At 35.0% G+C, this 27,556-nt stretch overlaps 14 protein-coding genes across 14 annotated transcripts; 7 read left to right on the top strand and 7 right to left on the bottom strand.

Moving 5' to 3' along the window:
• Window positions 1–66: 66 nt before the first annotated feature.
• Window positions 67–4,698, top strand: PMD1 (Pmd1p; the record flags this gene model as incomplete). The annotated part of the gene is made up of 1 exon (XM_003955602.1): window positions 67–4,698. The coding sequence occupies one exon, from the start codon at window positions 67–69 to the stop codon at window positions 4,696–4,698; it is 4,632 nt and encodes a 1,543-aa protein (XP_003955651.1).
• A 121-nt stretch (window positions 4,699–4,819) lies between these two features.
• RPS26B (40S ribosomal protein eS26) lies at window positions 4,820–5,179 on the bottom strand (the record flags this gene model as incomplete). Its single annotated transcript, XM_003955601.1, has 1 exon — window positions 4,820–5,179. The coding sequence occupies one exon, from the start codon at window positions 5,177–5,179 to the stop codon at window positions 4,820–4,822; it is 360 nt and encodes a 119-aa protein (XP_003955650.1).
• Window positions 5,180–6,711: 1,532 nt separating this feature from the next.
• Window positions 6,712–8,073, top strand: COM2 (Com2p; the record flags this gene model as incomplete). The annotated part of the gene is made up of 1 exon (XM_003955600.1): window positions 6,712–8,073. One exon carries the CDS (start codon window positions 6,712–6,714, stop codon window positions 8,071–8,073), a length of 1,362 nt encoding a protein of 453 aa, XP_003955649.1.
• A 208-nt stretch (window positions 8,074–8,281) lies between these two features.
• On the top strand, window positions 8,282–9,511 carry KAFR0B02150 (uncharacterized protein; the record flags this gene model as incomplete). Its single annotated transcript, XM_003955599.1, has 1 exon — window positions 8,282–9,511. The coding sequence occupies one exon, from the start codon at window positions 8,282–8,284 to the stop codon at window positions 9,509–9,511; it is 1,230 nt and encodes a 409-aa protein (XP_003955648.1).
• Window positions 9,512–9,613: 102 nt separating this feature from the next.
• SAK1 (serine/threonine protein kinase SAK1) lies at window positions 9,614–12,304 on the bottom strand (the record flags this gene model as incomplete). Its single annotated transcript, XM_003955598.1, has 1 exon — window positions 9,614–12,304. The coding sequence occupies one exon, from the start codon at window positions 12,302–12,304 to the stop codon at window positions 9,614–9,616; it is 2,691 nt and encodes an 896-aa protein (XP_003955647.1).
• Window positions 12,305–12,653: 349 nt separating this feature from the next.
• On the bottom strand, window positions 12,654–13,253 carry VFA1 (Vfa1p; the record flags this gene model as incomplete). Its single annotated transcript, XM_003955597.1, has 1 exon — window positions 12,654–13,253. One exon carries the CDS (start codon window positions 13,251–13,253, stop codon window positions 12,654–12,656), a length of 600 nt encoding a protein of 199 aa, XP_003955646.1.
• A 135-nt stretch (window positions 13,254–13,388) lies between these two features.
• Window positions 13,389–14,444, bottom strand: LCP5 (small subunit rRNA maturation protein LCP5; the record flags this gene model as incomplete). The annotated part of the gene is made up of 1 exon (XM_003955596.1): window positions 13,389–14,444. The coding sequence occupies one exon, from the start codon at window positions 14,442–14,444 to the stop codon at window positions 13,389–13,391; it is 1,056 nt and encodes a 351-aa protein (XP_003955645.1).
• A 253-nt stretch (window positions 14,445–14,697) lies between these two features.
• NSA2 (rRNA-processing protein NSA2) lies at window positions 14,698–15,483 on the top strand (the record flags this gene model as incomplete). Its single annotated transcript, XM_003955595.1, has 1 exon — window positions 14,698–15,483. The coding sequence occupies one exon, from the start codon at window positions 14,698–14,700 to the stop codon at window positions 15,481–15,483; it is 786 nt and encodes a 261-aa protein (XP_003955644.1).
• A 383-nt stretch (window positions 15,484–15,866) lies between these two features.
• RSP5 (NEDD4 family E3 ubiquitin-protein ligase) lies at window positions 15,867–18,269 on the bottom strand (the record flags this gene model as incomplete). The annotated part of the gene is made up of 1 exon (XM_003955594.1): window positions 15,867–18,269. One exon carries the CDS (start codon window positions 18,267–18,269, stop codon window positions 15,867–15,869), a length of 2,403 nt encoding a protein of 800 aa, XP_003955643.1.
• Window positions 18,270–18,512: 243 nt separating this feature from the next.
• On the bottom strand, window positions 18,513–19,106 carry KAFR0B02090 (uncharacterized protein; the record flags this gene model as incomplete). The annotated part of the gene is made up of 1 exon (XM_003955593.1): window positions 18,513–19,106. The coding sequence occupies one exon, from the start codon at window positions 19,104–19,106 to the stop codon at window positions 18,513–18,515; it is 594 nt and encodes a 197-aa protein (XP_003955642.1).
• Window positions 19,107–19,234: 128 nt separating this feature from the next.
• Window positions 19,235–20,626, top strand: DSE1 (Dse1p; the record flags this gene model as incomplete). Its single annotated transcript, XM_003955592.1, has 1 exon — window positions 19,235–20,626. One exon carries the CDS (start codon window positions 19,235–19,237, stop codon window positions 20,624–20,626), a length of 1,392 nt encoding a protein of 463 aa, XP_003955641.1.
• Window positions 20,627–20,736: 110 nt separating this feature from the next.
• Window positions 20,737–22,197, bottom strand: YCK3 (casein kinase YCK3; the record flags this gene model as incomplete). Its single annotated transcript, XM_003955591.1, has 1 exon — window positions 20,737–22,197. One exon carries the CDS (start codon window positions 22,195–22,197, stop codon window positions 20,737–20,739), a length of 1,461 nt encoding a protein of 486 aa, XP_003955640.1.
• A 735-nt stretch (window positions 22,198–22,932) lies between these two features.
• EAF3 (Eaf3p) lies at window positions 22,933–24,036 on the top strand (the record flags this gene model as incomplete). Its single annotated transcript, XM_003955590.1, has 1 exon — window positions 22,933–24,036. One exon carries the CDS (start codon window positions 22,933–22,935, stop codon window positions 24,034–24,036), a length of 1,104 nt encoding a protein of 367 aa, XP_003955639.1.
• Window positions 24,037–24,317: 281 nt separating this feature from the next.
• On the top strand, window positions 24,318–27,509 carry SDD4 (Sdd4p; the record flags this gene model as incomplete). Its single annotated transcript, XM_003955589.1, has 1 exon — window positions 24,318–27,509. The coding sequence occupies one exon, from the start codon at window positions 24,318–24,320 to the stop codon at window positions 27,507–27,509; it is 3,192 nt and encodes a 1,063-aa protein (XP_003955638.1).
• Window positions 27,510–27,556: the final 47 nt, after the last annotated feature.

The raw sequence follows: 27,556 nt of genomic DNA, 5'->3' as shown, positions 1-27,556 counted from the left end.
TACTTTAGTCCTCGACATTTTTCCACTTAAGAGCGAAATTTCTCAGATATACTCAAATATTCGAGAATGCCCTTGGAACAACCTTCATCGAGCATTTGCTACAAGCTTAAATTACCGGATTTACCAGCAGACCTCACTAACAACAAGGCAACGAAAGATGAATTGAAAATAAAAAGACTATCCCTAGATTATCGTACTGGTGCCGCATTGCAACTTTCAAGATCTAGTATATTCGCGCATGGTGGTTTAATAATACCGTTGAATCTAACAAGTATCAACTCAACGGATATACAGAGAGAAGTCATATTATATTTTGCAAAGGAAAAAAATAAGAGTAGTATATTTAAAAACTTAAATGACTGGATTAGTCCAGAAATTTTCCGTTTAGATTTAATTACGAGAAAATGGGGTAGAATTTCAACTTCTCTCCAAGATGAGACAAATCTAACTGTTATGCAGGGTAGACTATTCCATTCCATTTGTAAATTCGAACAAGACCTGTATGTATTTGGTGGACTTCTTGTTTCCCCTAAAAATGACTATGAGCTAGTCGCAACTAATGAGTTATGGAAATTAGATATGGTTACAAGAAAATGGTCATTATTAAGTTCAGATCCACAAATTACAAGAAGATTTAATCATACAATACACATACAGAGTAGTACAGAAGATAGTAAAGATTGCAAGCTTATCATAGTAGGCGGTCTGAATAATTTAGATCAACCAGTCCATCACATCGATGTTTTCAACATTAAAAAGAATTTTTGGGAGTCAACTAAATCCCCAAATCAAATGGTGACGAATATTGACGGTAAAGTGGTTTCTTTAACTGAACATGGAAATATTCCACTATTGCTCGAAAATACTGAGACGGAGGTCCCTACTCTAGCGTTTTATATGTCTATGTCAGATCAGAAAAAACAAGTCGGTAATAATGGTAACGATGAAGGTTTATTGATGGGCGAAGAAGATGAAAATGCAGTTCAGAATGACACTTTAATAGGTGAAACAGCAACTTTCACTTCAAGGTCTAACTCAGCTGAGAAGAAAAATACACCAATAAAAGAAAAAAAGAAATTGTTGGGTACAAAGATAGGAAATAGCCACTCTTCCATCATGGCACTACCTCTCATACCAAGGTCTCAGGGACTTTCAATGCCATCCTCCCAAGATCACAAATTTCTTGCGATGCCACTCGATTTACAATGCCCAACAGGTGTTTACTTCAACTATACTCTTATAATTGCGGGTTTCTATCAGTCTCCGCATCCTTCGAATTTTCATTGTTTCATTTATGATCTTGCCTTTGCTAAGTGGTCGAAGATTGGTCTCTCTTGCCCAGACAGCGATATTAAGCACCACAGATACTGGAAATTGTTCAGTTGGGGTTCCCATCACCAAGCATTACTGTTAGGTACAGAACATGACGACGGTTACTTGCCATCAGTGCAGAAATTTGATTCAATTCTCACCTTTGATTTACCAATGATAAACGTGTTTAATAAAGTAGTGCGTAATTCAAGCATACAAACCAATCCTTTATGCATTCCAGCTACTCCTACTACTCCTGGAACAGGTGAAAATACTTATTTCCCATTCAGAAAACCAAGTTTCGCCTCAAGTACTACTTCGCAATTTGAAAGTTACATTAAGTATATTACTGCCCCTCTGGAGGTTGAATCAACAAGTTCGGTATTTGCGCCTTATGCAATGGTTTTAGGTAAAGATGCTCTAGAAATTTTTGGTAGTTATTTAGCTGATTTTGAACTAATCACGAGCGAAGGAGATTCAATTGCCGTTCCACTCTACCTATTGAGAAAACGTTGGGGTAGATATTTTGATCTAATTCTGTCAAAGGGCTATTCTACCATTTGTGATTTTTATGATTATAAAGGGTGTCAATCTTCACTAGTAAAATATCCGCATCAAGGTTCTAGAGCTGGGTCGAGCACAAATCTACAACCAGTCGATGAAAATTTCAGCACAAATTCTTCTATACATTCATTTTTAGATGATCGTGAAGCATCTCCAAGAAATCGTAGAATCTCTATGACTGAAAGCTTAAGAGACCCAAACTATAACAGACTATCTCCATCATCATCAACATACAATATGCAAACCATCAATGAATCTAAAATATCAAGTAAAAACAATCCTCCGACAATGAGCTCATCTAGTGGCATGGTTTTTAGAATACCATTCCAAGAAATTCCATCACATGACAAAGCTTCAAAGAGCCGTAATACTGAACATGCCTCCTCAAGTCGAAGAAGGTCATCCTTTGGGGTTGTTCCTGCAACATCGGCACAATCTACTACAACTAATAACATTGTTGAACAAGCTCATCGTCGAGCTTCTCATCCAACAATATGTTTCAATGCCAATGACAATAATGCAGTTCCTGGAAAGGTGAATACTGGAAGACGCCCATCTCTCCGGTTTGCTACCAATGCCCAAAGCTCTAGGAAAGCATCTATAGCATCTCAAACCAGCACTGTATCAGGGATCAGTTCTATATCCGACAAGCTTTCTAGACAACACACAAGAGGCAGTTTAAGTGGAACTGGTAGTTTGAACAATAGTCGTCCTATTTCTCCGATTCCATCAATTTTAGGCATATCTGTTCCTCCACCGAGTCAACTCCCAACTGATCCTTTACCGCCCCCACCAAGGTCGATGCCGACATCGAGAAGGGGATCATTTGTGGAAACATATAACTCGGTGAGGGCCAGTCCCTTTTCATCTCGTCGGTCATCTAGGCATCGACTAAGTCTGCCAGAAGCCAAAATATCTCGACAAAACTCTTTTGAATACTTCTTCGGTGTATCTCCAAATGATGCACGTAAATATTCTTCTCATTCAAATGAGGGAAGTGTCACAAGCTCAATCATTTCCAATGCCATAAATGATATGCCTGAATTGGAACCTCTACTGACACCTCGTTCACTGTACATGCCTTGGCCAACGGCCACAGTAAGAGCATTCGCAGAATTTTTTTATACTGGTCAAGTCAATGGTAAATGCTTACTAACGCCTGTCATCTTAGATCTGCTAGTAATGGCTAGAATTTACGAAGTCCCATTGTTGTATACTCTTATAACAGAGGTCCTATATTCAGTTATTGGCAAGAAAGAGGAGAGTTTGGCATTAAGTATTGAAGATACTCACCACGGTTTTCATGAACTTGTGTCAAGAGCGTACCATGGTAATGAGGGAAAAGTTGGTCAGTTTCTTAATGAAAATGCCACTTTTTCCGAATTACTCAGATTGAAGAAGTCCTTAGAGATTATTGAAGATGGTCTCTTAGATCTTGATCTACTGAATGAATACTCCGGAGCTCCTTCAGTGAGCACGAATGAAGATAGTTTGGATGACGAGGAAAGCAGAAAAAATGATCTCAGCAACGATTTCAATAGTTCGAGATCTTCTATGTCATTTAATAAGTTTGCGTCAAATGTGATTTCTGGGGGTCCCAGAGAAAGTCAACATTCCCTTGGTTCACTTGCATCTCCTATTAGCGCAAATATTTTACAAAATCCATTGAATACAAGTCCTGTAAGGTTATCTACTGGAGGGAACGTTTCGAGGCAAAAGAAGAAATCAAGTCTTGGTAAGGAATTCGAACCGCTTCCAGATATGGATTTGATGTTGTATACTTTGGAAAGTCATAGTGATATAGAAGACAATATTGAGCAGGAAACATTACGTGGATTATCCGAGCTGGATTTGAAATCAACTCATTATGATGAAGAGAAATTATCCGATAATACTCCTACTGATAACATTGAAACCCCTGAAAGACCAGATAGTGGTTCTTCTTTCAAATTGTTGGGTGGCAAAATTGAGGAAGAGCCTATTGGTAAGGGGACCACGTCCAACTTAGATGATTCAGTCGACCCACTATTCAAGTTGAAAGATAATACATGTCCTAAGAATGTGAAATCGTTACAATTGAATATTGAAATACCAGGTCCTTCTAAACCACCATTGCACGAGTCAATAAATACACTTAATAATGCTAATGAAGAAGATGAAGAAGATGACGAAGAAAACAATGCCACTGGGCTTAGAGAACCGACGTTAGAAAATCTAGTTTCTCCAAATGCATTACCTCCCTTAGATAATATCATGAAACTCATTTATAGAACTTCTGTGTTAGTGAATGATTCAAGATTGATGTTAAGATGTATGAACTGTTTGGAGCTTTCTAAGTCATTAAAGAAGACGAAGAAGCAATTATTGAGCCAAGAGATACATAAACTTGATGACGAATTGAGGAAAAGTGGTAAGATGAGGACAAATAGTACTTTAGTACCATTATCGACGAATGAATCAAAACTGAGTGGTAATAGCAACAGTAATAGTAATAGGGAAATGCCTACACTACTACGCCAAAGATCTGAAAGTGTGTTACATCAAAAACTGAAGTATAGAAACTCTATATCGAATTTGAAAAACAGAACAGGTAGGATGAATAATTATTCTGTTGATCAGTTAAGGAGAAGTTCGTCCATTCTACAGCAACAAATATCGCCGAGAACTTCGGTTTCCTTGGTTGGTACCAATTCAATCCTTGCTAATAATAATAAGAAGGCATCGCAAGGGAGCAGTGATTTGAATTTTGAAAATGATAAGGGTAAAAAGGAAGAGATCAACAATGATAACACCGGATTCCCATTTTTTGCCAAGAAGAAGTGATAGGATAGATTTATATAATTTTTTTATAGATAGGGTAAAAAACACATCTTTTATTAATATTGAATTTTGTAAATTATTTTATTTTAAAATATTTATATAGATATAAATGTTTCAATTAAATTTATAAAGCTTTCTTAGCGGCATCAGCTGGAGAAACTTTGCTATCTCTGTTGAATCTTGGTCTTTGTGGAGGAGTTCTAATTCTTCTGTTAACTCTAGATCTAACTCTGACGATTCTGGCGTGAATAGCACAAGAGACACAGTAGTGTAACTTGTTGTAAGTCTTTGGTAAAGCGTATTCAGAGTAGACAGAAGCTTCAGAAAGATCTCTGACAGCAGCGGCTTCAACAATGTTTCTGATAGCCATTCTCTTGATAGCCTTGTCTTTTGGAACAGACTTGGAACAGTTGACACATCTGACTGGCTTGACGTGACCTCTACCCTTCTTGTTTCTACCGTTGGAAGCTCTCTTCTTTGGCATATTTGCAGATCTATTAAAAAAAGATTAAGATATTTAGTTAGTAAATAATTATTCACTTTGTTTTGAAGCAGATTCCTTTATGTAATATTGGATGATGAATAATAAAAAAGAGTAGATCTTCTAAAATATTTTCATTTGCAACGGGATTGTATAATATAGTAAATATATTCTCTGGAAGGCTTAATTCATGTTTTATAATGTGCCTAGGATCCAATAATTCATAGGAAGAACGTTGGTTGATGTGAGTATAACATACGATTTAGTTTACTTGGTGGTTTTAAGCTATAATAAAGAGTAAATTGGATGTTAATAATGTATGTAATAAACCAAGTCTTTTAATGGAAAGTTGAGTATTAGGGTCAGTAATGGAATGAGATAGAAGAGATGGGCCCAGTAGGCGAAATGTTTGAGTGAGATTTCCTCTGCGTGGGGAGAATGACGGTGAGTCTAGAGAGAGATTCTGGTCCTGGGAAGAGTGGGAGGGCTGTCTAGCAGTTGGAAGTTTAGGCAGAGAGAGAGAGCATGCTTCTCTCTCGAAGGAAGGTTATCGGTATCGCACGCCCTCTCAGCGCATCTCTTACTGCGCTAACCCCCCGAAATGACGCTTCAACCGAGGGCAGCAGCGATGCGTGTTCCAATTTTGCAGCACAAGAAAAAAAAAATTATCAAGAATGCAAGGGTGGATGTATGGATGTAAAAAGCAGTCACACTGAAATTTTTCAAATGCAAATAATAAAGTACTTGCCCTTTCTTACTCCACGCTCATCACTATAAGCATACTACCCCACTATTGCAATCGAGACTGTCAAACTACTATATCACGTGATAGTTGGCATGTATCCGCCGGGTAAGAAGCAATTCTCCGTTGGTCTTTTTTTTTTGTGCCCCTCTCTCTCTCCGCTCCGGGCCCACCTCGTTACTGACGAACAAGAGCCGAATGAAGAAACAAAAATTGGGCGCATGTTCTTCGCCCAAAAAGGAAATTGCTATACAAAAATGGCAGGTAGCCGTCTATTTATACACATACACTCAGTATCCAAATACTGACTATACCCAGCCATCAACAGTCAGTATCACCATCGCCACTTTGCACATCACAACCCTCTCGTTTCAAACCGTTTGCCATCTCTCACGCAACGGTGGGAGAGATGTGTCAACTCGAGGCTGCCGACGGAACGATCGTTTTGGGAAATCCGGCAGCTGACGTTACTAGAGGGATATTCTTTGTTGCCGTCTCGAACAAACCTTTCCGAAAATCACTCTTCCGCTTGTTGTTCAAGACGAAATGATCTGGAATTCAGTTTAACTTCGGTAAGTCAAAGCCTTTAGCATTTTATAATTTATCAACTAATAATTTCAGGAACAGCTTTTTTCTTTTTCACCACATAGCTTTTTCCTTCTCTTGCACCTTTTCTCGATCATACATTACATATATATATATATATATACACACACATACAGTACTCATTTCATACAACCAACCCGTCCATCATTCTACACTGCACCCATATCATTATTCCATCCAAACAGTCATGTCATATTCTGCACCTTTTTTGCAAAGATTCGATTCAGATACAACAATAAACTATCTTCTCGATTATTCAAAACAAGAACTACTACCATCAAGCTATAATAATCAAAACAACAATTATCAAACAATGACATCGACAAATACCTTACAATTCGTCAAACAAGCAGATACTGCCGTAACAAATAATATCAATAATGATCTCACAGGTAATACTTTAACTAATGAACTAAGTGATAATATGTTACTTGAAATTGAAAATGATCTACTTCTTAATACGAAAAAGGAAAGAAGATTATCAATTTCAAATTACGTTCAAGATAAATCAAAGTATTTTGAAATTGAAGAAATTGATTTAGATTTAGAATTTCAAAATGTAAAGAGAAATGACCTGGCAATTTCTATGGGTGTCAATAATGATGATTTCCAGTTTAATATAAATAATAACGATCTATTAATGATTGACCAAAACAATAATAATGATATTAATGATAATGACTTCCAAACTTATGATGAAGATGATCTAGACATTCCTCTAATCAATAATGATAATGACCAGCAATTACCTACTATGAGAAGAAGAAAAAGAGATATTTTCAAATTTAATAATTTTTTTGGTGGTAATAACAGCAATAATGATTCACAAATCAGTACTGATAACAACTATAAAAAGAAACATTTTTGGAGTTCTGGTAAATCTTCTCAATTGTTTAAAAAATTTAATAATTCCAGAAGCAACATAAATGGACTTAGTAATAATAATGACGATGACGATGATATAGATATGGATTTTGACGTCTCCGTATTCAATTTCAGCGAATTCGCTTCAGAGAATGAAGATTTAGATGATCTTATAATAGAAGAAACAAATCTTCATACTCTAATCAACCCATCAAAATTGATTCAAAACAATGAAACGATAACACCAAGTACAATCAATCCAGTTTCGCCATTTAGCAATTTAAATTCAACTCCCTTCGTAACTACAAGTTCCTTTTCCTCCAAAAACCCATTTAACATGAGTAATAACAGTGAAAGCACATCTTCATCGATGTCTCCAGTTGTAGCAACTACTACCGATGAAGCTACATCCCAAGATAACAAACCAGCATTGAAAAATAAAAAATCTGGTATCAGTGACACTCCAAAGATCCGTGGGCGTAAGCCATCTCTACTGGACGACGGAACCAAGCAATTTTCTTGCGAATATTGTGATAGACGTTTTAAAAGACAAGAACACTTGAAAAGGCACATTAGATCATTGCATATATGCGAAAAACCATTCCACTGTCATATTTGTGACAAACATTTCAGTAGAAGCGATAATTTAAATCAACACATCAAAACACATAGTAATACTAATTGAGTTTCTACTTGGAATGCGCTTCTCTCATATATATTATACTGATTATTTTATACACTTCAATCTCTTATTTAATTATAAAATAGACTATAAAAATGATATTTTCACCTCGTTTTGAAAGAACAATATTTGATGTAAGAAGGAAAAAAAGTATCAGGTGAAAAGTCCATCCTGAGCAAACAGAGGGTAAAGATCAAAAGGATCATCTAGGATGAGTGACTATCAATCTCAATTGCAAAGGTGTTTGCATTCACCACCTCATAATAATCAGTGTTCTGACTGCAAGGCGTTAAATCCTACCTGGTGCTCTACCACTTTTAACGTCTTTCTATGTACAAGATGTGCTTCTTTGCATAAAAAAATATTGAATAAAGACCCTTATTACTCAAATATCAAGTCAATTACATTGGATTACTGGAACCAAGATGATTTATACAATTTGATCGATTTTAGGAGAGCCAGAGACTCTACAATAAAATACGACCTTTACACTATTTCTGATAACAATTATGACATAGAAAAGCTAATTGAAGGCAAATATATGGACCCATTAATGAAGAAAGACAGAATGAAGAAGATAAGTAGAAGAAAGGTAGGTAAATTACCATTGTTGACTAACAGAAGAGCAAGAGATTACGAAATAGGTAAATTTGCTGCTCACATAAGACAAGTAAGATCCATGTCATCAAAATTCTATACCGAAGATAACATTATCGAGGCGCTATCTTTATCGCATGGTAATATACAGACAGCGGTAGATATTCTTGAGTACAATGATACATCAAATGTCTCTGATGATGACGATAATGACTTTAATGCGCCAACTTTGCCTAAAAGACCAGATACAACAGCTGGACCAAGGGCAGCTGTCTTTGATGGAAATTCAGTTGCACCAACAAGCAGTAATCAACCCAAGACCGTTGTTTTTGATGGTTTAGATACTAATTTTTCACAACAAATGTATCCACAACAGACAAATTATTCACAAAATTCTATGCAAACAGGCTATCAGCAACCATTTTCCTCTCAGGTGCCATTCCAACAGCAGCAAATACAGCAACTTGGGCAGCAAACTTTTCAGCAGGTACCAGTACAACCAACAATTCAACAGCAACAACAGCCAATGTTCCAACAGCAAAACATGTACCAGCAACCAACATATCAAGAACAATCTCTCCCAGTACAACAAATAATTCAGCAGCAGCAGCAGCCTCTTCAAACACAACAAACTTTCCCCCAGGCAATTTTTCAACAGCAACCCCTACAACCCCAGCAAGCATTTCAGCAACAGCCAGGATATCAGCAACAAATGCAGCCATTAGCTTCACAAGCACCAACACAACAAGTTGTTCAACAACAGCCTTTCGTTCAGCAACAGGTCCTTCCACAACAACAAACCTATCCGACTCAGGCGTTCTCTAATAATCCGTTTTCTTATTAAGATGCATTTGCGGTATTCGCAATAAATAAATGTATATAATGATGTATTTGATGAGAACTTGAGAAATATGAATAAATTAAAACTGGATATTTGAAATTGGAGTCATGCTCTTTTAGTACGCTCATTATTAGGAGGACTATCTCTTATATGGCTACTATAGCCATTATTCAAACCATTAAAGTTAATTGATACCAAACTACCATCTTCGATGGCAAACTTCGGGCATTCCGCTTCTGATTCTGAATCAGACCCTGAACTTGACGTACAAGATGAACTTGAAGAGGTAGAGGAAGAGGAGGAGCTTTCATTTAAGCTATCCACAAAATTTCCTCTTCGTATTCTTCTTGGTGGAGCAAAAGGCTTGGTTTGCAAACTTCTCTGAGAAGACGTTCGTTCACTCCTTGAAGACCCTAGAAAAGTTATATCAATTGGCGATTTTGGATTTCTTCCTGAAGGTAAATTACTCTCTGGTTCTCTTGAGTTATTATTCGTAAAGACGTTAGTATCTGACATCCCCATCTTAGCTAAAGCATAGTTATCAATATAGAAAGAATCCAATGACGCAAAAGATGAATTTATAGGTAGACTTACAACGTTATTATTATTGTCTCTCATTCCCCTTCTCTCTTCAAATTTCTTTAATTCGGCTTGATATTCTGGAATATTTTCGTCATCATCATTGTCATAGTCATAATATTGTTGTTGCCCTTCTTCTGCTTCATTTACTTTCTCTTCCTCCTTCTGTTCCTTTTCTCCTTCTTCTTTTTCTTCCTCCATCTCTTGTGATGAAGGTGAGTTGTGTGTAGCTTCCGGTAGTTGTAACAAGGATGATTGCGAAGAAGTGATATTGGCGTTTCCTGTGTCACGACTATTCGCCTGATAATTCTCAAATACCTCGCTCATATTAGAAAATGATTGGTCCGAATTGAACAGTCGATTTGAAGTCTTTGTATTTGTTATTGTGTATTCTTTTGATTCAAGACCACTCAGCACAGATCCTTCACTTAGTAATACACTCATATCATTATCCTTGAGAGTTTTCAAACCTGGATTCATCAACACATTATATGAAGAATTGGATACTGTTGATGTTGGTGACGTTGATTCCGACGTTAGCAATGTATTTATAGGAGAACTTGATAGCATTAGCTTATTTCCACTTTTAGTACTAGTAGTATTATAATGTTTCAGTGGTATCTTTTTCAGTACAGATTCTTTTATCTTCTTACCTATACCGGAAACTGCATCTCTCAGATCATGCTTCGTTACTGATATCTGTGCCACTAAATCCGCTTGACTCTTTTGGAAGTTCTCTTTACCTTCTAATTTTGAAGCAATTAATTGATCGCTATAACCAGGAATATGGTTGAAATCCCAACAGATAAAAGAATGTTTTTTAATATCACAGATTCGAATTCTTTTAGAAGGATCCTTTTCCAGTAACTTGTTTAGCAGATCTATAGCCATATCATATTCTTCCTTCCCACTGACATTTGAAATTCCATTATTCGCTATTTCATCGTATGTTGGATAGGTTACAGCGTCATTTACAATTTTTTCGAATAATTCTAGCTCATAGTCGGAAATGAAAGGTAACTTACCAAACAAAAGACAATACAGTGTCACACCTAGTGCCCAAATATCAATCATCAATGAGACACATGAACCACTAAACAATTCGCTTCTATCGAAATTATATTTTTCAAAAACTTCATCACCAAGACAAATTTCTGGAGCAAAAAAAGCTGGGGTTCCTGCAGTTTTAGCTAACTCCAATTCGTCTACATTGTCATTTTCATCTTTACTGTCGTCAAGATTATGTGTACTTTGTTGCATTATCGTTGTGGATGCTAATGAAACCCCAAAATCTGAAATTTTGACAATACCATCTTCGTCCACTAAAAGATTTGCTGGTTTGATGTCTCTGTGGATAATGCCCTGATAATGAAGGTATTCTAAACCCATGATGACACCTCTAATAATTTCTCTGGTAGCCTGGAAGCTTAACACAGGTGGGCCCTTAGCCTTCATTTCCAATTCGTCATTGCACCATTTGATCTCTCCATTTGAACAATATTCAAGTACGAGATAAATCTTCCTGGATTTCAAGTCGTCCAATACCTCTATTAATTTCACTACATGTTTATGATGCAATTTTTTCATGATGGCAATCTCCTTTTTAATCTTGTCATTTGATGCGATTTTTTTATTCGACAGAAACAAAGACTTTGATGAATTTTCATGTCTATCCACAATTTTGATGGCCACTAAATCGTTTGTTAAAAGATCTTTAGCCAATTTAACTTTACCATGTTGACCATGTCCCAGCTCTCCGATAATCTCGTAAGTGTTTAATACTTTACGCTTTGATACAGGATCGTATGTCAATGAAATTTGATTCGTTTCTTTTACTTTATTTTTACTACTAGTACTGCTAGCACTACCATTAGTACTTGTAGACCTTAGATGCTGTTGATGTAAAGGATGATTTAATTGTCGTAGCCTCTGTTTCTCTAATAGCATATTCAGGGAATCAATAGATGATGACGATTTTATGGAAAGCCTGTCATCTGAATTTCGGGAGTATATCCATAGATTGTTTTTATTCGGACTTATATCAGTAGTTTCCTTATTCGTTGAACTCTTCCTTGATGAATCACTACTTTCAATTAAAGACATATCAAGCTTATTTTGTAGCTCTGCGGGTATGTCAAGTTCTTCATGTATTGTTGGTATATCATGTTTTCCGGTAGTGTTTTTATTCGTCTTGCCTTCATTCATAATGTTTAACATAGTGCAACTGACAGTTCACTAGAAACAATGCGATGTTATTGTGACAAAACAACAACTGCGTAAGGTGATATAACAAAGTGTACGGCCTATACAACAGTTTTGGGAGTCTCTTAAATAAGATTCAATTTAATAATGGTCACTTTATTATCAAATAGAATCTCATATAAAGCCTTAAAAGTTGATTCAATGATACTTAAAAGACCCATCGCCTGCTAATTTTTTTATATACTTTCAGATCAATCGGTGGTGCGAAATCCGCTCGTCTTGAACGACAGCTCGATGAGTAAACAAAAAATATATAAATCACGTGTATTTTATTATACAGTGAATGGTATGGATTCTTTTAGCACTACTTTGGCTTGGTTGTTGGTGTTGATGGAAAATTAAATGAGGTGGTGAGTTCGTCTGGATCGGTGTTTGAGTAGCTTTGTTCTTCCCGCTTTTGCAGTTCAATGCGTTTCAACATCATTTGTCGTTGATGTATTCTTGATTCAAACATGGACTTACTCAATTTGAACAGCCTCACATCGTTTTGCAACTGAGCCATTCTGTCTAGCAATTCGTTGTACTCCTTTCTAGGGTCTGCTTGATCCGGCGATGGAGTTGCACTATCATTGGCCTTCTTACTGTTATCATCATCAACTTCTCCTTCAGATTTCTTACTGCTAAATATCTTGGTCACCCAATTGTCCCATGACCCAGTTTTGTCATTATCATTCGCTACAGCCAGTTCCCGCTTCAATATTTTGAGCCTTTCTACTGTCCTGATATATTCTGTGCTCTGTATTGGTAACACAAACTGTGGATTATCTTGTAAATGGATTTCACAAGAATAGATCAAATCCGGAATAGATTTGTTGTAAAGTACTACTGTGGTTGGTTTTTGACATATCAGGCATGATTTCATATCCCTAATGCCCACTTTACGTCTGACATATTCATTATTCATCTGGTTGAAAAGTTCCAACAAGTAAGATTTCTGTTTTTACAATTTTTTTTTCTTTTCTTAATAATGACTTCTTTTGAATGCTTAAAACTAAAATTATTTACGTACTTTGTGTATCTACATAGTCAATGTACTTATTCATAGTCTCTTCTTAGCTCTATCCCAAGCTGACTTTGGCTTCTTATTATTACGTCTTGATGTGCTGTCTTCTAATTTTCTCTTTGAATTGAATATGCTGAAATCTTCACCCCCAATGACATTGACCTTAGCCATTCTTTCTCTCTGTTTCTTTTTCCTTCTTTCTTGCTTTGTAGCACCCATGACACTTCCATTAAGTCTTGTGAAGTTATCTTCTTCATATTGCTGTATTTTTCTTTCCTTTTCTGTATCTCTACTGGATTTGACACCACCTCTACCGTGATCAACAATATTCGAACCGATGGAACTGCCCCAATCTGGTTGGTCTGACTGCTCTTTGATATATTCCTCCATCGCTTGCATACGTGAGAGATTGCTACGATCTTTATGTTCTCTAGCATTAAATTTATCCTCAAAATGTCTTGAGGTAATGGATTCTGGTGGTAGCATTGCGCTGATCTTTGGTGGTTTATAAGTATCTGTTTCTTGACTGTTGTCTTCTACTTCTCCTTTTCCGTCCCCAGAAGATTTACTCTTAATCATACCAGGTCTATATGCCATTTCTTCCTCCTCTTCATCGCTGTCACTCGCGCTATCTTGTTCCTCTTCATCACTGACATTATTTTGAAGAGATTTTTCAAGAGCACGCTTTTCAGCGTCATTATACTCCTTTTCCATTCTCAAAAATGCTCTAATCAGTTTATCTAACTGATACGATAATTTATTCTCTATTGGTCTGATACCACGTTCCATAACAATTCTATTTTCAATAGTCTTTTGAACAACCGGATCAAATTCCTCATCATCCTCATCATTTCTGTCATTCAACTTGTTGGCTATTAGCAAAAGTAATGCATTCACATACGAAAGCATGGAGCCATTTTTCAATGACAGTAATGACACTTTCTCATTTGTATTTTCAAAGTTCTCTAAAAATTTCAATTTACTTTCATCTCTACCTTCCTCATTATACACCGCTTTCAAATTCTTGATAGACTCAGAAGTGGCGGATAAAGATTCATTAATTTGCCTCAATAAATTATTTAATTCAGACATGCCTCTTGCCGCACACTGTTTACCTCTTACTGCTGCTATCACCATTCATCTCACACTCGTTAAAAACTCTTCAAACTCTTGAAGCTCATCGCCTCATCGAGAAAAATTTTCCAGAAATATTTTTACCCGGCGATTATTTTTTTTTCCAGCAAATTTTGAAAAATTTTGCGATGAGGTTTGTATAGTTGATGAGCACATTGACTATTGAGAGATATATCGACCACTTGGATAGACCCACAGAACAGTACTAGCAATGCCTCAAAACGAGTATATCGAACAACATATCAAGCAACATGGTCGTAGACTGGATTACGACGAGCGCAAGCGTAAGAGAGAAGCAAGAGAAGCGCATCAAATTTCTACAAAGGCTCAGAAGTTAACTGGTTGGAAAGGTAAGCAATTTGCTAAGAAACGTTATGCTGAGAAGGTTGCTATGAAGAAGAAGATAAAGGCTCATGAGCAATCCAAGGTTAAGGGTGACTCTAAGCCAATGAATGATAATGGTGAAGCTTTACCTACATATCTTTTGGACAGAGAACAAACAAATACTGCGAAGGCCATTTCATCATCCATCAAGCAGAAAAGACTGGAAAAAGCAGATAAATTCAGTGTTCCTTTGCCTAAAGTCAGAGGTATCAGTGAAGAAGAAATGTTTAGAGTGGTTAAGACTGGTAAATCTAAATCTAAATCATGGAAGAGAATGATTACGAAGCACACTTTTGTTGGTGAAGGTTTCACCAGAAGACCGGTAAAAACTGAAAGAATCATCAGGCCAAGTGCATTAAGACAGAAGAAGGCTAATGTCACTCATCCAGAATTAGGTGTCACTGTTTTCTTACCGATATTAAGTGTCAAGAAAAATCCTCAATCTCCAATGTACACACAATTAGGTGTCTTAACCAAAGGTACGATCATCGAAGTCAATGTTTCTGAATTAGGTATGGTTAGTTCTGGTGGTAAAGTTGTCTGGGGTAAGTACGCACAAGTTACAAATGAACCTGAAAGAGATGGTTGTGTTAATGCTGTCTTACTTGTATAGAAAATATTAATTTTAATTTTGGGGATAATATTATTTAAAACATTTGTATATTACATAAAGTCTATCACATCATGATAAATAAAATTTGAAGCATTTAATATTAATGTTCTTCTTTGAAAAAACTCATAATAGTGTATATTTTATTTTTATTTTTTTTGCATATTATATATTTGTATCAATAATGTGATACAGGCATATATATACTGAAATCAACTTCATTAATCGTAAAAAAGTAAATCAATTTTAAAATAATAATAAGCTCATATCTCTCTTTCTCTCTCTCTTTTTTTCCCATATTTTTATCCTTTAAATAAAAGCAAAAAAAATTTGATATAATAAGAAAATAAAAAAAATTGGTATCTTGCTCGTAATGGTCTCAATTTCTATTCTTGACCGAAACCAATAGTTTCCTCGACGGCTAACGTTAATTTTTGTCTTAAGCTTTCATAATCTGCATAAGGTGGTAAATCGACTCTATTGAAACAAGTATGGGATTTAGGTAATTGTTGTACTTCACCAGCTTTTTCAATTGTAAATCTTCTTGGACCATCAGAACCTTGTAAATCTTTGAACCCATTGACAGGAATTCTTGATGTACCTGTAGTAAATTGCAATAATCTTGCCTTTTGTTCGTTATCCCATTCTGTGACACATTTCCAGAACCATTGAATAACTTCATCAGATTCTTGGTAACCACGGTAGTCTGTATGTTTTTTCCAATCTTCAATATCAATTTCGGCAATACCACCTATTAATAATTCTAATTCACGTTCATCGAAAACGGTAACCAAATCTTCTGGAATTAGTTCATTGAAACCATCCATGAATGCTTTGAATTGTTCTTGAACTCTATCAACAATTTTCCATTGTGTATACAACTCGATATATTCCTTTTTATTTTCATCTGTGACTTCAATGTCTCTACCATTTTCCTTTAGATCAACAGTAACAACTTCACCAAATCTTTCATCGTCAGCACTGAAAGTTAAATCTAAGACACCATCTATACTATTTTCTAGAGTCCAATTCAATGAATTATGAACATCGGCGTCAACACCTTCCATATCTTGTAAAACGACTTTTTTCCTTAGCATCATCTTATATAATGCACCAACAAAGAATGCATCCAAAAATCTTCTATGGAAAACACCAAGTCCGACGACTCTGCCGATGAATTTGAAATAATTCAAATGCTCGGGATTTATTGCACTATTTGGATTAATCTGTATAGTATAGTTATCATGTGCGGAATATTCAAATAGACAGTAGAATGGATTAAACATTTCATGAGATAAAAGGAAGAAAAATTCTCTTGAGACACCACCATAATCTAAACCTTCCTCACCATCGAATTTAATCATTAATCTTTTCTTTAAATCTTCTGGAGTTTGTCTCATAATTTCCTGGTATGCATCTTCAAAGATATTCTTCCTACGTACCTTAATGTGACATTGTCCCGGTAAGATTCTTAATGCAGGTTGTGATCTGAAATAGATAACTTTACGTCTGAAATCTCTCTTATATTGTGGAACATTTTGATCCAATGATGATGGTAACCTTGGATCATCCCACGTTGTTGTCTTTGTATTATGATCAACAAAATAGACACGAGCTGTATTGGTTAATCTCATTTCCCAACCTGAAGGTAATGGACCCAGTTGTGATACAGGTTGTTGTTGTATCGTTGTATTTGTTGGACCGTATGTACGAATGTATTGTTGTCTTCTTGGATCAACCCAAGTGGTCGTTCTTGTATTATGATCAACAAAGTAGGCTCTACCTTCAGGGGTGAATCTTTGTTCCCAACCAGATGGTAATTCGCCAAGACCAGAAGTGGTAGCACCGGTAGCGGCAAAAGCTGCTGCAGCAGTACCATTAACTGCAGGGGTAGCAGCAGTATTATTTACTTGTACTGAGATACCGGAATTATCAGTAGAATTACTACCGGGTAGAGTTCTGCCTCTATGTTGTCTTCTCTCCAATTCTGTATTTGCATTCAATTGAGTACCTCTTTCTGCTTCGGTTTGGTCTAAAGCAGGTCTTTTCCATGTAGTGGTTCTTGTATTGTGGTCGACGTAATAAGTCCTACCAAAATTATCAGTTCTTCTTTCCCAACCAGGAGGTAGACGACCATATTGATCTTCGAAAGAAGAGTATTGTCTAGTATTATTTGGAGTATTTGGAGAAGACGAGACAGCAGCATTATTTGCTTGGGCGATAGCACCACTTTGTAGAGTTGATTCTACCGCCTGAGCAGTTGGATTAGCCGAACGATTTGCTGTCTGAGCATTCGTGATTGCACCAGGAACAGGTTGCTGTGTGCCAGGAATGGTAGCATTGGTTGTGGTTGTAGTGGTAGTAGAACTATGTGATCTACTTGAAGAAGGCTGTTTTGATAATACTACGATTAATCTACCGCTTACAGCCATGCCATCGTTTGATCTTTTCAAATCTCTCGTTATAGTTTCTTCTCTTGCAGATCTTCCATCTTCATCAAGATGACCCAATACGTCACCGACACGAATATTAACAACACCAAGGAAACCTTGATCCTTTTTCTTAAATTTTTTTTGATCAAAGACCTGTATAGTCAATACAGAATTTTCATTAATATCATCGAATTTGAAAGTTTCATTCCAATAAGGGTTTAAAGTTTTCTTTGCAGCTGAAGTTGATTTTGTTTGATAACCGTCAATAGTTAAAACAGCGAATGGATCAGGAGAGCGGAAAACATCTCTCTTATACAGTGATTCAGCTGCCACTAATTTTACCGATATAGAGGGCATATCTTTTTATAGTTGCAGAAGTATCAGTTGTACAAGTTCGGTTGGGTGGGGATGTACCTGGGATGTGGAGTTCTCTGTATTGATTTGTTAAATTGAGATTTCAATTCAATTAAATAAGTGTTATTTTTTCTCTTGGGAATTTTACAAATTTTTCTCACTCTCTCTGTCTCTTTTTTTCCTCTTTTCCTCCACAATCTTTCTCTCACAAAGCTCGGGAAGGCTTAATAAACAGGTATATTAATTTTATATAGTGCAAGAGAGATTTGTAAATATGTGATGACTGATACTATCACTGCTAAAAGCGACGTCTGATGGATGGATGGATGGATGGATGGTATAGGTGTATGCCAGGTAGATATGTGATGGTGTGGTATGCGTTTGGGACGGAGGAGGGAGGGATGTCCCTTGCAAAACACCGACAGTCCAAAGAGAATGAATCGATTTTCCAGTGCCGGCGGCGTCTTTCTCAGCCCAGATTTTCCCTCTCCTGATAAATTTTATCACGCAGACTTTAAGCGTCGTGTGCTGTTTTGATAGATGGCACGTTGAGTCGTGGGAGTGAGGACCATGAGGAAATGTCCGTGTCCCTTTATATGCATACGTATATATATATATATGCAGCTGCATTGCCACATCCTTCATCTTCTTCAGTCCTCTGCTTAATTCTTGCAGTCGAGCCAAAAATGGCACTGTCGTCTGTTTATTTTTCGCTTGGCTTTGCTTGCGAAACGACTGGAAATGTAAACAAACGAACTGGAAAAAATTAAAAGTTGACATCGAGTACATAATGACCTGTCTATGCTGGCATAATGACACCAGCATCCTCAACTCAAACATATATAAACCGTCGTCGCCTTCTTCTATCGTAGTCTCAATTCTTGTTCCTCATCGTTTTCTTGATAACTCACAACGTCTTTTTTCATATTCTTGAAAACAGCATACAGATAATTCATTCATATCGAATTATGACTACAATAATCAATCCCACCAATAATAACTACTACGAACCGGTCAGGATATTTCGTCAACCTGCTGCTCATTCGAAAGCTACAATTAAATACAATAAATCATGGCAGAATGATCATAACGTCTACAATTTCAAAAGCTCAAATTTAAGAAAAGTGTCAGATGATTTCAATGATTATTACGACACCAAGAAATTAAGATCTGAATTTTGGAATCTAAATGTAAACCCTTTGATTGATTTCGACGTTAATGGTAACCAAATTGTCATTGCTAACAATTCAATGCAAGATAATTTGAATTTTTATCAAATATCAGATAATTTGAATCAAACAAAATTAAAACCAATAAGATCAATTACTGTACCAAAATCTCAAATAACAAATTTAAAACAGATAAATTCTAACCTATTATTAACTTCTCATCAAGATGGCGCTGTCAATTTAATCACTTCTAATCATGATAATTCATCAATTGTTAAAAGATTCAATCAAGCTAAATTTATGAAATCTACTTTAACTGCTACTAATAATAATAATAATAATAATAATAATAATAATAATACCACCAACCTTTCAAATACCCCTATTCATCATTTAGACTCGATTAATGAATCTAGTTTCATCTCTTCTATCAATGAATCTATTTTCATCTATGATTTGGAATACTCAAAGAGACCAAATTATCTTAATAATTTTAATGGATTAAATTCATTTGTTATTAAAGATGATAATTCAATTACATTGAATTGTAAAGATGGATTAAAATTCATTGATTTACGTTCAAATTCTCAAACAATTCTGAAAATTGGTAATTTTATCACAAGTGAATTCTTAAATAACGGAAAAATTGCCACTTATGAATATGACTCAAATAAGATCAAAATATTCGATTTAAGAAATACAAAGGATACAGTGACTGAATGTCTTTTTGATAATCAGAGAAAAATTGATTGTAAACAAATTAATTGGAATAATTCCAAAAATGAAATGTACGTACTGGATTCATTCGGGAATTTATCAATTTGGGATATGTTACATGATTCAAAATATAGGACTTTCAAAAATGGTTTGACAAAATATGACAATAAAACAAGTTTAAATAACGTCGTGGAATGTGGGGATATGATCGTTAGAAATGGTGATATTGGTAAAATTGGTTTCAGTAATGCAAATGATGGTATATTTGGTATGGGTTTAAAAGAAATTAGTTACCATAAGATAATAAACGTTATGGAAAAAATTGTTACCACCAATCCGGCACCATCGAGTGATTCTGAAAATGAAACAGATGTTAGTTCCATTTTTGAACCAAATTTAAATCTTGATTCACCGCATATTAAAAATTCATATTCATCAGAAAATTCATTGACATCAACTTGCAAAATTAAATAAAATTAATATATAAATATATTAAAAATGCAATCTTCATTAATTTATTTGCTCATACGTTATCTATTTACATCTCAATAATATGTAATATCATTCGAATATTATTAATATCGTTAGCACCAGGATAAACAGATGCAATATTTTGAAAGTATTCCAGCCTTATTATCATTATTCATGCTATTATTACTACCATTTACAATATGACGATTTTGCATTCGATTATTCATAGCTGTTACGCTCTTATTATTATCGTTATCAGTACTGTTATTGTTTATCGCATTATATGATGTTTTTTTCAATGGGTAATTTATTTTTTGCATTTGACGCTTATTAGCATTATAATTTGAAAAACCACCATCTTTAACTTCCGATATTGGTGTGAAATTTGATCTTAATTTAATATTGCTTGAAGATTGTAAGTTCGTAAGGTTATTTTTAATCTTATTGATTTGTTTATTATGATGATGATTGATATTATTATTATTATTGTTGTTGTTGTTGTTGTTGTTGTTATTTTTAGGGTTTGCATTACCATAACCATGTAAATTGGCTCTCTTATTTATATTTATATCCCAACCTCTACCATTATTTAAATCCATCCAATCGTAATGTCCATCATCTTGTAAATTTAGTTGTAATAAAACTTCATCCATTAAATGCATTAAATAGTCATAATTTGGTTCTTCTTCAAATTTTAGATTTCTTGCATAATTTAAATAAGTAGCAAATTGTTCTGGTATTGTATTATTTAATAATAAATCATTTGGATTCAAATTTTTTTTAGTTAAACCAATCTTTTCATATTTTAGTTTATTATTTGGTGCTTTTAGACCTTGCCACGGTAATGAACCTCTTAAGAAATAGAAAAAAACGTGACCCAAAGATTCTAAATCGTCTCTCCTACTTTGTTCTCTGCCAAAATGTGTGTTAATTGACATATACCTTGCCGTGCCACTTAATGATTTTCTTTCTCTATATGGAATATGTTGTTTAGTTCTCGGATCTCTATATTGTTTTGCCATACCAAAATCTACTAAATAAACCAAATTGGGATCATTATTCGCCGTCGACGTAATATATTTTTTATTATTTGAAACTGATTGAAATTGAGATATTAAAAAATTATCGGGTTTAATATCTCTATAAATTAGGTCATTATTATGGATATCTTTGATTCTTTGTATCATTTGTTTTGCAATAAGACATGTTGTCTTTATTGAAAACTTTCTACCGCACCATTCGAAAAGATCTTCCAATGAAGGGCCTAAAAGATCAATGATTAAAATATTGTGCATACCTTCTTGTCCATAGTAATAAGCGTTTGGAATACCTTCACAGCGATTGAGAATCTTATATGATCTGAATTCGTCTCTCAATTGAGGGGCATCTGAATTTCTTGGTTCAAATTTGATGGCAACGGGATTGAAACTGTTGTTACTTAGTATATTTTCTCCTTCGAAGATGACACCGAAGGATCCTTCACCGATTTTAGGACCCAATGCGTAGTGTATTCCCACGACATGCTGCTGCTGCTGACGAGAAAAAGAAGACGTAGTATTAATATGATGTTGCATCTATGTGAGAAGAGAAAATGCTTTATAAATATGAAAAAAAAAAAATATTGTGGGGGGGGGATGGAGAGTGGTTCCTTATATACCCTTCTGCAATGACTTTGTGAGAATAGTAATGAGGCCAGTATATGAGCTGTTAGAATGAGATTGTGGGATACTGGTACCGACTATAGATGCTGTGTTGCCTATGAAGAGATGGTAGTAGTAGATGCGGAGGGACCTAATGTTGGTATAATAAATAAAAGTTGTCTGTGTAATTGTAATTGTTAATTTAATTTTCAGTTTTTGTTTATTTTTTCTTTCTTCTTCTTTGGAAGGCAGCGCTTGTGAATCTTAAATTTTCAGCCATTCAATAATTAAGCGGGTGAGCACGTGGTGTATATTACAGGTGGATATGGAGTTAGAGTGTATAGCATGTTGTAGTAAAATACATATTGCTGTATGTATTTTAAGGTGAATGAGAGTGAGAGTGAGAGTGAGAGTGACACTGTTGATGGATTGTGATGGGCACAACTGATGGTGGAGGGGAATTCCAGAGATACGGCCGAGCAAACAGACGTGTTTGATGATCCCAAGTGCAGCTGGGGAACCGCGTAATTCTGCTGTTTGCTACAAGAAAAATAACAGTGGTGGAAAGAAAGAGAGAAGTTGAGAGAGAAAGACAGAAAGTCAGAAAGACAGAAAGGGAGACACAGATATAGAGAGAGACTCAGCAAGAAGATCGAGAACAAGAAGAAGATGTCTTTTGAAGTGGGTGGTAAATGTTTGGCATTCCATGGGCCTCTTCTGTATGAAGCTAAGATCTTGAAGATATGGGATTCCGAACAAAAGAAGGTTGAGACTTTGAATGATGGTAGTGTTACTGCAACGGTGGAGGGAAGTGACACGGATGAGGTACCCGTGGAATTGGCTGATGAAGATTGTTATTTCATTCACTACCAAGGTTGGAAATCCACATGGGATGAATGGATTGGGTCTGACAGAATCAAAGAGTTTAATGAAGATAACGTGCAATTGAGGAAAAAATTGGTGGAAGACGCTAGAAATGCTAAAAAATTGCAACAGAAACGTAAATCAACAGCTAGTGGGGCCTCCAGTGGCCCCAATAGGAAGAAACACGCATCGGCATCATCATCATCATCATCATCATCATCGTCTGGTGGTGGTGGTGGTGGTGGTGGCTCTAAAGACGAATCCTCAAAGAGATCAACGTCTCCACAACAAAACAGTAATTCCAATTTGAATAGTTACAATAAACAAATTATAATACCTATCTCAAAGATTACAGTACATATCCCTGTAAAATTGAAGTCGAAGTTGGTAGATGATTGGGAATTCATTACAAAGGATAAAAAGATAATAAAATTACCACAGACTGAAAATAATATCAATTTAATCTTACAAAATTTCAAAAAATATTTCATCACAAAGAAGACAAACCAATTAAACTCATTAATCAATCAATCACTAATGGATGAGTTCATCGTTGGTATGAAATTGTATTTTAACAAAATTTTACCAAAGATCCTTCTATACAGATTGGAGAGGTTACAATACGATGAAATCTTGAAGAAACATGGTAATAACAACCTGGATCTTTGCAATTTCTACGGTTCCATTCATTTACTAAGACTGATCAGTATACTGCCAGAATTGATCTCAACAACAACCATGGATGAACAAAGTGTCTCCGTGATCGTAAAACATGCAGATATCCTACTAAGTTGGCTAAGCACCGTGGAATTTAACAATTTTTTCAATTTCGACAAGATCGATCAGGATGGCGATTCCTATTATATAAATACATCCAGCCAGTACGAAGGTGTAGCCCTAGGTATGTAATTCAATCGTATAACCAAATACAAGCAGCCATCAAAGCCGATTTTTTAAAAGATCTTTTAAAAGATTTTTTTTTCCAAAACGGTACCATTTTTTTGTTCTTGCATGAAAAAACTGTTTTTTTTTCCTTCTGTAGTCTTAATTTTAGTCATTTAGCATGAAAAGAAGGAAAAAAAATAAATAATAATAATCATAATAAAAATAATAAAAATAGTAGTAATAACAATAGTAGTAGTAACGGCAAATTTTACACTCCATCATTAAGGAAGGCTGCTCGAGAGGCCATGTATACTGGGAAGATGAGTAAACCAACTATAAAAAAGAGTGGCTCTGAAAGATTTTATTGTCCGCATCCTGATTGTAACAAATCTTTTACCAGACAAGAGCATCTTTCTCGGCATAAGTTGAATCATTGGCCAAAACAAATTTATACATGTCATTTCAAATTCCCAAATTCAAGTATCATATGTGACAAGACGTTTGTGAGAAAGGATCTTTTGACAAGACATGAAAAGAGGCACTATAATAGTGTTAATCGTCGTCAGAAGAAAGTTGCTACAGCGAAGAAAATTGATGTTAGCACCGGTTTATCCACATCATCTAATCCTACAGTGTCTAGTAGTAATAATAGTACTAATAATAATAATAATAATAATAATAATAATAATAATAATAATAATAATAATAATAAAAGTGGTACTACAGATTCTAACAATCAAGTGTTTTTCGATTGGTTATTTGATAATACACCAAAAATGGCACAATCAAACCAACTTTTCATAAATAATTTATCTACTACTCAAACCACACAAGTGCCCTTTGGGTATCCTAATAGTACAGCAGTACAGCCCGTACCAAATGCACAGCTAGACTTCGCTAAATCAGCGGCTAACTATCAACGATCGCAGGCAGTTTCACCACAAAATTTTACTGATACTAATATACTATCACCAGTAGATTATCAAAATCAACACTTGTCCTCTTCGAACCAAACTTCATTAAGCCCCTCAGCTGAATTAGTAGCTCCTATACCTTTCTCAGCAACCGGTACGAGCGCTAGTACCTCAAATATACCAAACAATCACACCACTAGTAACATTACATCTTTTCCTCAAACAGCAAATTTCTCAAGTTTATTTGCTATCAATAACGAAACAAATTCTGATCCCTTACAAACTTTCCTACGCGAATTGTATACAGGTAGTAGTTCACCCTTTGATAGTAAAAATAACAGCAATAATCGATCTTCTTCACTGTCAACTAATTCCTCAAACTTTACGCAACAAGTTACTTCAAATATTGATACTACACTGAGTAACTTTGCAAATGCAACAAATGAACAGCTTATTAAAGAACAATTAATCCCTCAAGCTCAGAACAAATTTCAGGATGATTTCAAAGCAAGTATAAAGGATAATATTTTTGCTCAAAAATCAAATATGAATGAGTTGAAAAAGGGTAAAACGGCTCATTCTAATCACAAGAAAAAAATAAATAAAGATACTTTGGAAAAATATAAGAGACAATTGGAATCCTCACTCAAACTTATATTTCATAAAGATCCATCTTCAAAGTTCGAAATTTCAAGAGAAAAATGTGAACAATTATATACTTTGATTCCAGAATTAAGATTTATACCAATAGAGACTATTGAGACAACTTTGAAATCATTTTGGATCAATTTTCACCCTCAATATGGGCTACTACATAAACCATCTTTCGAGATTAATTCAGCACAGGATATACTGATACTAGCTTTAATTATGACTGGTGCCAGCTATCTGGGGGCAAGTTTTAGAGAAACAATTTCAGATCCAATTTGTGGACCATTAAGATGGATAATTTTCTCACATTCAGATTTCCAACCACCTTCCAAAAATTACATTATTCAATCTTTACTTTTGTTGGAGAAATATGAAAAAACATGTACTAACAGATATTTACATGAAAGGTCATATTTGCATCATGCTACAACCCTACAATTATTAAGAAGAACATCATCTTTAGGTGGCCGTCCTTTTCAAAATAATAATGCATATTTGAATGACCAGAATGAAAATACTAATGAAGAAGACGAATTTAAAAACGTAATTTTGAAATGGGTTGAATTTGAAAGTTTGAAAAGGGTGGCGTTTTTCGCTTTTTATATGGATGTTTCTCATGCCACAGTATTTGGTTATGTAAATTTATCCATTAATTTCAAGCAAGTTCAATTGGATTTACCTTGTGCTGATGAAGTTTGGGAAAGTTATGATTTGAACTTTGATATCTTGAAAGAATTTGGTTTCTTTAGAAATTACGATATCAATAGTTCATCACGTAGTAAAAAATTCAATAATGTGACATTTTTAAATGCTTTGAAAAGTTTAATGAGACAGGTTATTCTTTTATTTGATAATAAGACGGAAGGTAACGACGATAATAATGAATATTATGACTGCCATAAAATCCAAAGTTTATTTGGTAAAAAAATTTTGTTGGCTGGTATCATTTCTATTTCGTTCCAATGCCAAGAGGAAAATATTATTCCCATTTTAAGTAATTACATGTTCAACAAAAATAATAACAAGATAATGCAAACGAATAATAATTATTCGTGGAGAGAAATCACATCATTTGCCTATGATTATTGGCTGTTTGAAATCCAAAAAAGCTGTAATCAAATCAATAACTGCTTCATTGCCAATGATATTGTTTCAGATAACACGCTATTGAAAATTTGTGAATGGAATTTCAACAACAACGATTGTAAATTACCTATCTACCACATGGCGCAAATTGTTTTAAGAACACTTCATCACGATTATTTTATTTATGTCGGTGCACCATGGAGAATGAACGTCAAATCTACTCTACTCGAGTATAACGCGTCCTATAGCAGAATCTTGAATTTTGCTAAAGATTCAGTTGGTGATGTAACAATTATTTACGCTTTACAATTTTTATTCCAACTTTTTATAATTGATGATGGTAAAGAAGTTAAGATCAATTCAAACTATGATATTAACACAGATATATTGGCAACTAGACCATTCAGTTTAGCAGTCATTATCATGATCGTATGGAGTCACTGCTTTATTTTGTATGGTCCAGAAACCACAATATGGGAAAACTACAGTGATGATACTGATCCAATAACTAAAAAATTAATTGATGATAGAAATAAACACCGTAAAGGGGATTATATGCCCTTGGAATCTTTTGAAAATTATTTGATAAAATTGTATGACAAATTATACGTTAGGGTCAATTATCAAAATATTCACGATTATCAAGATCAGATATTGGAGAAAGCCAAGAAATTCAAAGAGATAGAAGGTACCCACTTATTAGCGGGGTTTTTAAAATATATGGTTTCTATTTTTGAGCAGAATTACTGGGATTTAGGTAGAGAATATGGAAAATTATTTTCCCATTGTTTAGAACGAACTTTAGGTAAGAAAGACTATTTATGTAACGATATGTATGATGTATAATAAACTTGATTTCTTAGAAGTCATGAACTTGGGTTGGCAATCAAGCA

Source organism: Kazachstania africana, chromosome 2 (assembly GCF_000304475.1).
Source record: "Kazachstania africana CBS 2517 chromosome 2, complete genome".
Classification (NCBI taxonomy): Eukaryota; Fungi; Ascomycota; class Saccharomycetes; order Saccharomycetales; family Saccharomycetaceae; genus Kazachstania; species Kazachstania africana.
Note: the sequence above shows the minus strand (reverse complement) of the source record. Positions and strands in the feature narration are given on the sequence as shown.